Source organism: Trichechus manatus, unplaced genomic scaffold (genome assembly GCF_000243295.1).
Source record: "Trichechus manatus latirostris isolate Lorelei unplaced genomic scaffold, TriManLat1.0 scaffold00076, whole genome shotgun sequence".
Taxonomy (NCBI): domain Eukaryota; kingdom Metazoa; phylum Chordata; class Mammalia; order Sirenia; family Trichechidae; genus Trichechus; species Trichechus manatus.
The window spans coordinates 11,576,389-11,589,266 of NW_004444012.1; the positions used below are offsets into that span (position 1 = coordinate 11,576,389).

The 12,878-nt window shown below is 43.2% G+C and overlaps 2 protein-coding genes across 4 annotated transcripts in view; one reads left to right on the forward strand and one right to left on the reverse strand.

Annotated features, from left to right (window-relative positions):
- Positions 1-304: 304 nt before the first annotated feature.
- Positions 305-4,465, reverse strand: LCMT2 (leucine carboxyl methyltransferase 2). The gene has a single exon (XM_004380737.3). The coding sequence runs from the start codon at positions 4,317-4,319 to the stop codon at positions 2,259-2,261; it is 2,061 nt and encodes a 686-aa protein (XP_004380794.1). The 5' UTR covers positions 4,320-4,465; the 3' UTR covers positions 305-2,258.
- A 93-nt stretch (positions 4,466-4,558) lies between these two features.
- ADAL (adenosine deaminase like) overlaps positions 4,559-12,878 on the forward strand; it is a 16,395-nt gene continuing 8,075 nt past the window's right edge. The window contains exons 1-5 of one of the 3 annotated variants that reach the window (XM_004380682.2): positions 4,559-4,703; positions 9,214-9,326; positions 9,602-9,732; positions 10,414-10,474; positions 12,756-12,843. In XM_004380682.2, the coding sequence (XP_004380739.1) occupies positions 9,264-9,326; positions 9,602-9,732; positions 10,414-10,474; positions 12,756-12,843 (343 nt within the window). In that variant the 5' untranslated portion in view covers positions 4,559-4,703; positions 9,214-9,263. Of the gene's footprint in view, positions 4,704-9,213; positions 9,327-9,601; positions 9,786-10,413; positions 10,475-12,755; positions 12,844-12,878 lie in introns of those variants that run through there. The other 2 variants (XM_023735207.1, XM_023735206.1) reach the window with 2 other exon arrangements.

The following is a 12,878-nucleotide window of genomic DNA, read 5'->3' on the forward strand; positions in this document are numbered from 1 at the left end:
TAGCCAAGACCATTCATTTCATCATAGTGTTCTGCTTTGATCTGCTCCTGAAAGCTAGAGGTAGGCTCTGGTGAGCTCAGGAACAGATAATACAGAGCAGCCTATTCCCTCTAATCATATTCCTGCCAGTTTTCTAGTACCTGACCCACCTCTAGTCTCAACAGCTGCCCAGATCTGGTAAGCCTTTTGCTTCCCAGGACTCGATCATGGCCATGACCAAGGACTTTCCCAGAAGGGGCTTTGTGGAGTCTCAGGGAAGCTGAAGTCAGACTAAAATCCTTTATTCGGCTTATCTTCTCCTGGAAGCCTTCACCTAAGAGAGGCAACATTACCCTCTCCTTACACTTGGGTTTGTGTTTGCTATTCACTTTTTGTATTAATCACCTTTCACATTCATTTATATGTGGTGGTGTTGTGTGGCATCGAGTCAATTCCTACTCATAGACACCCTACAGGACAGAGGAGAACTGTCCCACAGGGTCTCCTAGGCTGTAAATTTTTATGGGAGCAGACCACCAGGTCTTGTCTCAAGCATAGCACTTAGTGGGTTCGAATTGCTGACCTTTCAGTTAGCAGCTGAGCGCTTAAGCATTGTGCCACCAGGGCTCCTTCAGTTATATGTAAACAGTTGTTAATAAGAATATTTAGAGAAAATGGATTTTGTGCCGTACTAAGTCCATCAAGATGTTAACATTGATAGTTAATAATCATTTAAGTACCTGTAAAATCTCAAGATACCATTCCCTAAGGTTGCAAAGATTGCAGACTAATAAATACTAAGGTGGTTCACTGAGTACCAACGCCACTACCTTTTGAAACACAAGACTTTCACAAGGTATATACAATTTAGATCACAAATTAAGGCTCCAAATTTTTAAGGATGAACATCTAAGATATTTCATTGATCCCCCAAGGCCTACCAATAGATAGTCCATTTAAAGGGGATAACTGAGGACAGCTTAATGAAGATACCAATTAAAAGGGGTGGGCAGGGTAAAGGGAAACCAAGTAGAGATGATGAAATACTTCAACAATATCCAATAGATTTTTCTGCAATGATGAACATGTTCTACATCTATATTGTCTAATGCAGTAGCCACATGTGAGCACTTGAAATGTGCTTAGTGTGACTAAGCCACTGAATTCTTGAATCTTAATAGCTGCATGTAGCTAATGACTATGGTATTGAACAGTGCAGCTCAAGTCTAACAAAGAGCTATTACTACCCCTGGCCTAAAGAGATAAAGAGAGAAAAGAATTACCAGAGCCCAGAGAGATGCAGAATTAGAGCCACTGCTATAGCGTATAAGAAAAGGCTACATGACAGGACCTATGGACTTTGACAGATCGCAGCCACTGCCAACCTGCAGACTGGCAAGGGAAGAGCTGGGAATAATACCCTGACTCCCTCTTCCTGTCCTCCCATCTCCCCTGGTGTCTCCAACTGGTGGAATTCAACCAGAAACTAAGAGAAGACAGCTCACTGGTGCAGTCCACAAAGGTCAGCATTCTGCACAGAATGATGGAGAAAGACAGAGAGCAGATCTGGAGCAAAATATCATACCATGCACAAAATGAGTTGAAGCATTAAATGTTTGGATTATAGGCAGTTATAAATCTAAATAAATGTGGAACCAGTGGCAAGAAATGGATCAAAAGCATGCTTTTCAATAAAGCGCTACAAATGTTTGTTGTTAAAGCTACCCTGGAGCTCTCTGTTGCACTATACAGCATATGCTTCAATTAAACTGCAACTGCACTCGTTTCAGGTTACAGACATAGTTAGGTCAATGCCATGTCCCTTCTACTGTACTTAACCTTTCATCTATCAACCATATTACATCCTTCAAGAATCTGTGTGAAACTTTTTCCAAGGTACCATTGAAAATCACAAAGCCTGGGATAGGAAAAATTTTATTTGATTCAGGATAAAGGCCATTTTAACTCAATAAACAGCTAAACTTTACTTGGAAAACAGGAGGAAGATCAATGAATCCAAAGCCTACCACTCTAGGACAGTATGACAAATTCCTACTCTAGGACTATATGGCCACTGTCTTCAGATTGGACCTTGTTTTTTTTTCCTTTCACCATCTGATTGTTGGTATGTGTTTTAACAATAAACTCCATCACTTTATGCACTGGGTGGCAATGCTAAGGGGAAAAAAAGGCAATATCTACAGGCAGGGTCAAATGCTATTTGTGGAAACATTTACTGTCTACTTTAGTGGGTTCTGAATATATCAAGCGTCCAGTGCTTACTGCTCAGCACTTAGGGAAGAAAGGTCTAATGTCAGTGTACAGGGGTTGAAGTAGGTGCCAAAGGAAAAGCAGTTCCCACCACCTCCAAGGATCAGGAGCTGCTGCTCTTCAGGAAGGAGGATGCTGGTATGGTTGTGTAGCATTAATGGCCATGGCACACATGTTACGTCAATCTGATACTCAGAGCTCAGTCCTGTAGTCAAATCAATAACAGTCACTCCAGGAACTGAGGAAGAATGAATCCAGACTCCTCCAACCAGTAGAAGCTTCCCATTGAGTACATGAGCTGTGTGGGAGTACCTTGGGGTAACAGGAGGCTTGATGTCCATTGATTCCCAAAGGAATCCACAAGAGATTGGTTTCAGAAAGAGAACAGAGCTCAACGGCTCCTCAGAAGCCCCCAGACCTCCAGCAAGAAGAGCTCCCCCTTGCCAACTGCAGGCACTGTGGGAATGCCGAGCTTCAGGTACCTCACCTTCCACTGGGATCCCGACCCAAGCCATTGTCCCCACATGTAGGAAATGCCAATCACTTAGTACAGGTTCCATCACACTTCGACCTCCATACACAAACAAGTATTTCTGATTCTGATAGGACACTTCTGTTGTTGAATGCCGCCAACGTGACAAAGTGGAATCTTCTTCTGGGCCGGCCTTGGTTACTGTCACCTTCAGGTCCTCAGTGCCATTATCCTCTCTCTTACAAACACAAAGCTGGAGAATTCCCAAGGCTGGAGTCACTGGGGACAGTCTCCCGCCCAGAACCAGAACCTGAGTGTCTGAAAGTCTTGTCATGGTGTGATACAGACGTCCATCCCACTTGGCTCCAGGGCCCCAACTGCATATCTGGCTGCCTTTCCACCCAAAGTCACAATACCTTAAAAGCAAGTGAAACTTGCTCACCCGGCAGTGCTGCCCCCCCTGCTCTCCAAAGCCTCCTGCACTGAGAATAACGCCGGGGCTCAACAGGGCAGACGCATGGCCGTATCTCTTAAGGTTAGGGCCCTGGCTGTCACTCATGACTACCCTGGCAGGGAAGACCCCTGAAGGCGAAGCAAGATCTACCCAAAGAAACGCCTCTGTGGGTGGAAACACCAGGGTTTGGGAGAGGGCGTCTCCCTTAGAAGCTGCCAGAATGAAATAGTGGGCACACTTCAGATGCCACTCCTCAAATTCATCAAAGGGTTCAAGATTTTCTATCCGCTGGCGTTCTTCTGCAGGGAGAAAGCGGCGATAGAATTCATTCATGTCCATGGCACTGCAAGCTGTCCAGCCAGCTTGAAGGAAGCGGCGCCGTTGAGCCTCCACGTCGGGAAAGCTGTCCAGGCCGTGCAGGGGAGAATTCAGCTGCCGAAAATGTTGCTGCATGAACTGGCCAAAGGCGTCACATGGCTTCATCTGCTCATAGATCACGAAAAGGGCATTAGAAAAACGCCGGGCTGCCCAGGCGATGAGGGCTGCGGCGCTCTCGGGCTCCAGGTAGGTTAGCACGGCCTCTGCTAGGAGGAGAGTGGGTGCAGCCGCGTCAAGGCCCGCGGCGGCCAGGGCCTCGTCCAATCGCTGGAGCTGCCGCAGGTCCAAGCCCAAGATGCGGTAGTCCAAACACTCAAACAACAGCGCTGACGCGGGGTCCCCCTTCTGCAAAGGCCCAGTTAACGCGCACAATTCTGGCGTATCTCGAATCCTCTCTGCTTTGCGCCGCGCTACATCCGGGAAATCCACCTCCCAAACCGCTGCCCGGGTCAAGCGACCCGCGGTTTTGAGGCGAAAATACAGCGAGTCCGACCCCGCGCCTAGAGACACAATCTGAGCCAGCGGCGCACCGGGGAGCGCGCACGTCTGCTCCAAGAAGGCGCGCACGCAGTGCCGCACGGCGCGTGCGCGGACGTAGTAACCGCGGTGGATGAGCGGCGCTCGGCGGGTGGTCCCCGGGACCAGCAACGCGGCGAAAGCGTCCCGCACGTACCCGCGCGCGGCCAAGGAACTCTTGCTGAGGGCGCTGCTGTCGTTGGTGTTCTGTACTGCCCCCACTCGACGCTCGCGGTTCCGCGGGCCCATGGCCAGGAGAGACTCAGGAGCGGCTCTCCGTGCCGGTTGCGAGCTGCTATTTCATCCGTACAGTCACACCTCGCGGACCTCTGTACGGAATAACCACCCCTCTTCCGCGACTTCCCCTTCCGCGGACAAAGCGTGCGTCACTTCCGGGAAGAGCGCGCCTCGCCCATGGGTTTAGTTTGTACTGAGATTCGACAGTGACGGAATTTTCTTTGGTTCTCGGGAACTAAGTTTCCCCGGGAGGATAACCTGCTACCGCTTACTGTGGACACGTGGACCGTGTTAGGGGAGCGCAGGTTGTCGCTTTTCTACAAGCCTTTCAGCCTGAAAGGAAAACTTACCTAGGTCCGCACAGTTGAGTAAACTGGTGGGAAATCTTTTTAAGAGGTGAGTCTGGGTGCTGACGACCTGAGCTCCTTGGAAAACTGTGTCCGTGTTGAGCGTCCGGTAAGGCAAAGCCGGGTTAGCCCCACGGACGCTATTAGGAAGGAGAAAACCAAATCCGTTACCGTCCAGTCAGTTGCAAGGAGCAGCTGGTGAATTCGAACTGCCGACCTTTTGGTTAGCAGCCAACCGCTTAACCGCTGTGCCACCAGGACTCCTTAGGAGAAGGAAGGGTTATTCCTCAGATGCTTATCCAAAGCCAAACCCACTGCTGTCGAGTCGATTTTACTAATTTATTTAACGCTCTCATCATTACAGAAGAGATCCCATTTAAATTTGAAAACAAATCTGTGAGGCCAAGTGCAAAGTGAAGAAACCGACCTTTAGAGAAGTTGTGACTTAACCAATAAATGCTCCCCCGTAGAAAAATACTATTGATGCCCTTGTATTCCCCGCCCTGTGCTAGGCTGATAAGGAATAAGCCACTCCGCTCTGTTTCTCATCTATAAAATGGCACTCCCCTCCACTTGGAAGATTCTGTGGTTCTCAAGTAGTGTGGAATATGCCCGTGGAAAGGGGAGTCATGGAAGAGCGGTGATTATTCCGGGTGGTGTGGTCTGAGCCAGTAGCTATAATCGGTGTGTGTGTGTTTAGGAAGCAGTCCAAGTCGGGGTTAAACATCAGGTTTCTAACTTGGGTGCCTGGGAGTCCACACCAGTAGGAAACTGATTCTAGAGATATTTAGGAGATTTATTTATTGAGTTTTGGTGACTGATTGGCTGTGGGGGCCGAGATACAGAAGGAAATCAGGATAACTGGAGATGGTTAACTAGAAGCTGTGTAGCGTAATGATTGAGAGCGTGAGTCTTGGAGTCCACCTGATTAGGATTTGGATAATGAATGGAGCTCCAGGTAAAGGTTGGGTGAGGATGAAAGTTTACATTGAAGAGAATCATTTAGATTTGGCATTTAAGAGTTCATTAATGAGCTTATGGAGAGCAGCTTCTGTGGAGCAGTGAGAGCAGAATGCATGTTTCAGTGAATGGGAGATGAGTTAATGGAGACATCCAGTGTGAAGCTTTCAGGGAGCTTAGCTTGGAAGGAAAAGAGAGAGCAGTAGCTAAAGAGGAATATGGAATAAAGGAAGGGTTTCGTGTTTTGTTTCCAGGTAAAATCAAATTCTGCACGTGCATGTGGGGAAATCAGTGGAGAGGGAGAGGTTCAAGGGACAGAAAAATGAGAAGATACTTGGTGAAGGAATGGGATCCTAGGCACAAATCAGTCTTTGGATTAGAAGAATGAAGCCGTTTCCTCTGACTCATGAGGAAAGAAAGAGTATGGATGAAGCTAAGTTTATACGTTTGGGGAGAGCAGAGAGAAGTAGGGGACATTCATGTCTGATGGCTTCCGTTTCCTCTATAAAGTACGCAGCTGGGTGGTTAGTTCAGTGTAAGAGGCTGGGTCTGGTGGAGGCCTTGAGGAGTTTGGCATGGCCTCTGAAAGAAATGGGAGAGGGGCTCACCTAAGCCTTCTGGGCCTTGGGATCCTCCCCTCTAAAATGAGAGGACTAATTGCTGCTTTGTGAGGTATCCCAGGGTTGTTTGAGGACCAAAGAGGGAGGGGGAAAAAAAAAGACTTAAAAGAAATATATAGCGCTATAATAGTTTTTTTAATGACAAGCCAGTAAAATGTAGATAACGTGTTAGAAATACCACCTTTTTTTTTTTAAAGAGCAGATGAAGAAAAGTGAATCAAGAAGAAAGATCGTGACAGAATTTGTGATCTGGGTGCCCTTCGACTGTTCTCTGTTTAAACTTTAGTTTATTCTTAAAGGAGCCCTGGTGGTGCAGTGGTTAAGCACTCAGCTGCTAACCGAAAGGTTGGTGTCTCTGAAAGAGAAAGACCTGGCAATCTGCTCCTGTAAATATTACATCCCAGAAAACCCTATGGGGCAGTTCTACTCTGTCCCATGGGGTCGCTATGAGTCGAAAATCCTACTTGAGGGCACTTAACAACAACTTTATTCTTATGTAAAATGGGGGTAATAACATCTCATGGGCGGTTTTGAGGATTAAGTAAAATAACCATCTAAGGCACTCAGCATAGTGCTAGCTCATAGTAAGTGTTCAATAAATAGTAACAAATATTTTTATTATTCTGTGTTCTTTTTTTTTTTTTGCATTAAAAGGTGCCTGGGATACAGGAGTGTAGGTTCTGGCCCTGTTCTAATTTGATGAAAGGTAGAAAGATCTTATCCCAGTGTTTGTTGCCTTGTGGCCCCCTCCTTCCACCCCAGCTGCTGCTTCTGGTCCAGGCCAGACCCAAGCCACAAAGGCTGCATTTGGCAGGGCATGGTATTGTTAGTAGCAGCATTTTAGGCAAGGATCAGTGAAACTGCAAGGGTTTTTTTTGTTTTAACTGTGTAAAAATGTATCAATATCGTGCTTGTGGTGGTGGCCTTCAAATTTCCATAGATTAACATTGTAGCCAAATGGGTCAGTAAATTTACCCGCGCCTAGTTAACAGAGGTCAATCTGGAGGGTGGTTTGAGTGTGACACAAAATGAATTCAGGCTAACCAAAAGGTCAGCAGTTCACATCCACCAGCTGCTCCTTGGAAACTGGGGGGCAGTGCTACTCCGGGTCGCTATGAGTCGGAATCAACTCTAAGGCAGTGGGTTTGGGTTTTTTTGTTTGTTTTTGTTTCGGAGTAGGATTGAAAATATTTATGAAAACCTGGTCACCTGTTAGTTTTGGTTACGGACTCGCTATGTAAAATGGCCTAAGTGCCTTTTTAGGTTTTCATTCTTTTGTCTAAACATAAAAGTTCTTCATAATAATAAAGCTATTTTGCAAGTATTGTTTTTTTCATTACTGTAAAGATAATCAAGTAGAAATGCTTGTTTTAAAACCTTCAAATTGCGCAGAAGTATAGAAGGTAGAAAATAAAAGTAAAATACTCTCCCTGACCTTTCCTACTTCTCACTCCATCTGGTGGTAACCTTTTCTGTATATCCTTTCATATGTGTTTTGGGGATGTTGTTGTTGGGTGCTGTCAAGTGCAGTCTGACTCAGTGACCCCATGTGACAGAGTAGAACTGCCCCATAGGATTTTCTTGGCTGTAAATCTTTATGGAAGCAAATCACCAGGTCTTTCTCCCGCGGAGCTGCTGGGTGGGTTCAAAGCACCAACCTTTTGGTTAGCAGGCAAGCACTTAACCATTGTGCCACCACGGCTCCTTGTTTTAGGTATAAAGATGTAAATCAATAAATAGAGTGTGTGTGTGTTTAAATGTTCATAAATGTCATCTTTCTGAACAATATGTACTGCAACTTACTTTTTGGAAGTAATGCTGTATCATAGACATCTTTCCGTATAGTTACAGTAAGATATTCAGTGAGATAGATACATAATTAATGAACAGCACTCTAAAGCCATTGCCATCAAGTCAATTCCAAATCATAGTGACCCTATAGGACAGAGTGGAACTGCCCCATAGGTTGCCCAGGCTTTAATCTTTACATAAGCTGACAACAGCACTCTGCTGATAAACGTTTAGATCATTTCCTGATTTATTGCAAGAATTAAAGATAATATATTAAAAATGCTTGCCACATACCTGGTGGGCCTTGAGTCTGTGGAAACTGCTGTTCTAACCCGCGTCATCATCAGTGTTTAAGAACCCAAAGTGTCAGGTTGGCTACTGGAAAATCACTACATTTCATTTGGAATTTTGTCATAATTTGTAGATTACCTTAAGTCATTTCAGAGGTGAAGGGAAATTAGGATTTATTTATCATCTACAATGTGCTAGGCGCTGTGCTAGGTGCCAGGGAGGTAAAATAATCCACAGTCCCTGTCCTCAAGAAGTATATAGTCTGGAGAGGGAGAAAGACAAGTAAATCAGTGATTGAGATACAAATGTGACAGCCCTGACTTAGAGGTGGTCACTGGATCATATGGAGGTATAGAAGAGGGGCATTTAAATGTTTTTTCTGTCCTCTCAGCTACGCTGCATTTTTATTAAATAAGGACACTGAAGCTGTGAGGTTAAGTGACGAAGGCCACACATACTTTAAATAATTCAAAAATATAAATGTTACTTTTTTATCCAAAATAGGCTTGATAAAATTTCTAGTTTTTAAAGTGGGAAATTCACAGTTTTACAGAAAGTGCCAATAGGTCCTGAACTGAGGTTCTAATCCATCTCTTACCAGCTTGAGGCCTTCTCCTATTTCTAGTTCACATTGTTTACTAATCATTTCCCTGCCTCTGGCACACTTAAGTTAGCTTTGGGAAGCTTTATCTTTTAAAGAATAAATCAACAAAATTCTGTTTCTTTGCTCTTATGTTAACGTCTGAAAATATTCACATTAGTTAAAATAGGTGAAGCTGAGCCAAGAGCTGCATCTACAGCTAACCTTAATGTGTGAAAATGTGTGAAATTAAAGCAATTGAAAGGAAGTTCAGAACCACAAACCTTACTGACTGAAATACATTGTATTGTTCATAGAAAGAATAAGAGCATTTGGAGAAGGACCTCTGTTTTCCTGTAAAATCGTGATGGAGCTAGAAGAACAGCAACAAGCATCTAAGAAGAACTTTTACTGGGAATTACCAAAAGTGGTGAGAATTCAACCACAGAATTCCTGAGTGGTTGCTAATTATAATGACTTCTGTGTTGTTGTTGTTTTTTTTTTAACACAAGAAAAGTCAGTTATAGAATTTGTACTTTGTAGACTTAGAGTTTAAATTTAGAGTAAAAACTTTAAAAGCTGTATAGCTAAATCTAATAGGCAACTCACCTACAAACTACAAACATCATACGTGATACGATACTATGGATCAAGTAGATAGTTGATAAGTTATTTACTGATTTTATTTACTGATTGTATTCTTAGGAACTTCATGCCCACTTGAATGGATCCATTAGTTCTAAAACCATGAGGAAATTAATAGCCAAGAAGCCAGATCTTAAAATTCATGATGGAATGACTGTGATTGACAAGGGAAAGAAGAGAACTTTAGAAGAGTGAGTTTGAGGAGGTTATGAACATACCTTTTTTCTATCAGTATTTTGAGATTGTAAGTAGTATATGAAAATTCAGATTTTAGTAGTTAAAGGAATAGGTAGCTGTCCGGTAAAGAGTATAATTTGACATATAGCATTTTTTCCAGTTGTCAGAATGTTGGTAATATTTTCAGTGATTTATGTTGCTTGTGAAGTTATACTATATTGGAATAATCTTCAGTCTTGAAAATACAGACTTCTGAATTTTCCCCCATTGTTTGCTGTAACTGGCATGGGGTGGGGAAGGGGAACTATTACTTCCCACTTGAAAATACCCCGAATATTTTATTTTTAGTCATTTGATTATCTTTCCAGATCAATGTAATTTTTGAAAAACCTATTTTGTAGTTCGTTATAAATACATAGTTACTATTAATCTAAAGGTGCCCTGGTAGCGCAGTGGTTAAGAGCTCGGCTGCGAACCAAAAAAAAGTTGGCAGTTCGAATCCACCAGCCACTCCTTGGAAACCCTATGGGGCAGTTCTACTCTGTCCTATAGGGTCGCTATGAGTTGGAATTGACTCGACGGCAACGGGTTTTGGGTTATTAATCTAAAAGCTATGAATTAATTCAGCTTAGTGAGTTTCTCTTAAGTGATGTATTTTTGATGACTAGTGTTTAAAGTTTTCATCCATGTTGCAGATGTTTCCAGATGTTTCAACTTATTCATCAGCTTACTACCAGCCCTGAAGATATTCTTATGGTGAGACCTGGAGGAACTTTGGAATGGTTTAAAATTAATTTATGCTTGTCTGTTGTTGCACATGATCTTTTGCTTTTATTAAGAGTCTGATGAAAAACGTTTTCTGCTTTTTTATGGCAACCTTCTCAAAACCAGTGTAAGATATTTGCCTATGAACCATGTAAAAACTGTATTCATTATGAAAGACATGAGAAAAGAACCAAGACCAGTATCTATTAAATAGAAGACAATTTGGAGGAGAAAATTTAGTCCTGTTTTTCATGTACAACATATTGTATTAAATATTTGACCACAGGTGGGCATGTCCTTGATAAGGCTTTCTCTGTACTGCATAGATGACTTTTAACTGCCTAGATAGACATTGTAGAGAATGAGTAAGTTCAAGAAGTGCTTAGAGACTGAGTGATTAATCTCTAACAAATTGATGCAGGGAAACTGTGCCTTCCCTCTGGGGACAAAGGACTGGAGGGTATACCACTGTGTTCTCTTCTCCTAAGCTCCATGGTACTAGAATCTGACATGGAAGACTGGCCTCTGTATCACTGATCTGACCAAAATGTCATTTTGTAAATGGAAAGAAACAAAATCTTATCAGTGTTCTTAGCCATTAGGAAAAAAGTGCAACATAAGAAGTATAACCCGAGTTTCTGGAGAATTTTTAACTGGTCAAGAAAGAATTTTCCTCCTGGCTGAGATTGATCCTCATGATAAGTCATGAGTAAATGAATCACCTTCTGGAGAAGAGTTAACTTTAGTTCAACGAAAGTTGACCAAGTGCCCACAATGTTCCAGGCACTATGCTAAAGACTAAGAGATATAAAGATAGACCGGCACAGTTCCTGCCCCTGAGGAATTTATAGTCAGGTTGGAGAGACAGGCCTGTAAGCAGATAAACCCAACAGAGCATAGTAAGCTCTGTGGTAGAGATGTGCACAGGGAGTTACAGGAACCCGAGGGGGCCTTCTTTAATCAGGACAGATACTGTTGAATACTGCTAGGAATGTTCACCACAGCAACTCTGCTCTCATTTTTTGTTATTTCCAAAACTGATGAAATCTCATGTCCTTAATACTCCATGGGAATAATAATGCCATGCTCATTATTTAATTCCTTTCAAAGTTGCTGAAAAGCTTTATTAAAATGAGTGGTGGAATTAAGATTCTCTATTTAGTGCTACTAGGGTGAGCACCTGTGGGTGGTTCAGTGTGTGACAGTGAGAGCTAAATTAGTAAAGTCCACATGTGAGCCATCTGTGGAAGTAAACCACGAGACTATTTGCTTGTAAATGTGGGACTGAGTGTGTGGGGGTCACGCAGAACTCCAGTCCAGATGACTTGGGTGTAACCTCAAAGAGACAGGATTGGAATGTGACTGAAACAGTAAGTTTCTCAACCTGCATAGCTGAGGCCAGACCTTGGATTGTACCAGATTCACCAAGGTAGTGCCGTCTCGTTGGACACTGTCTGCACAGTCTGCCAGCCCTTGTTTCTTTGCCGGGACCCTGCCCTTGCCCTTGAGATTAAGGTTAGAATACCAACTGTAAGGACTAGTTAGAGCAGGTTGTTACAGCATCCTCAACCTGGTACTTTTCTAGATTTGGTCTGTTTTGGGATTGAAGACAGAGAAGAAAACATTCCTTCAGCCTTTAGACCTTGTTTACCCTGGTCATTCAGTAATTTTCAGGGTTGTCAAAATTTCTACTAAATTGGACACAATTTTACACATATTTATTACCTTTCTGTGTCTAAGAAGAATTTTCCTAAGTATTTTTGGGGAAAATTTAACCCTGCCTGAAGAATTGATGGACAAATACAACTTAATTCCTAAATAACTTGAATAAGAGCCTTCAGCCATGACATGGAATGGTAATGCCTTACATTGGCTGTCTATTTTTGTGTGCACCTTTTTTAGCACTGCGCACACAAAGATGGTTTTAACTCATTTGAGTTTTACCTCATTTCTCTGCTTTGCAAATTTGCTGTTATGAACAGTAGGAAATAGAGAAATGATTAAAAGGAGGAAACAGAAACAAAAGTGTGGATGATGTGCAGATTTGGATTTCATGTGGGGATGAGGGGGTGATGGGAGCTACTGGAAATGCTGCAGCTCAGCCACTGTCTCCACCAGAGATGTGAGCAAGCTGGACATCTCCGCCACATGGGAGACTTCCAGCAGTACTTGCAGATCATATTTAATGAATGCAGTAAAGCTGTGACACTTGGCACTTTAACTCGGAGCCTTACATTATCATCAATATTGTGTACATTGCCTTTATTATCAGGTTACAAAAGATGTTATTAAAGAATTTGCAGATGATGGTGTCAAGTACCTGGAACTGAGGAGCACACCCAGAAGAGAAGATGCTACAGGTAGAATTTAATTACTTCTCAGCAAATGCATTATC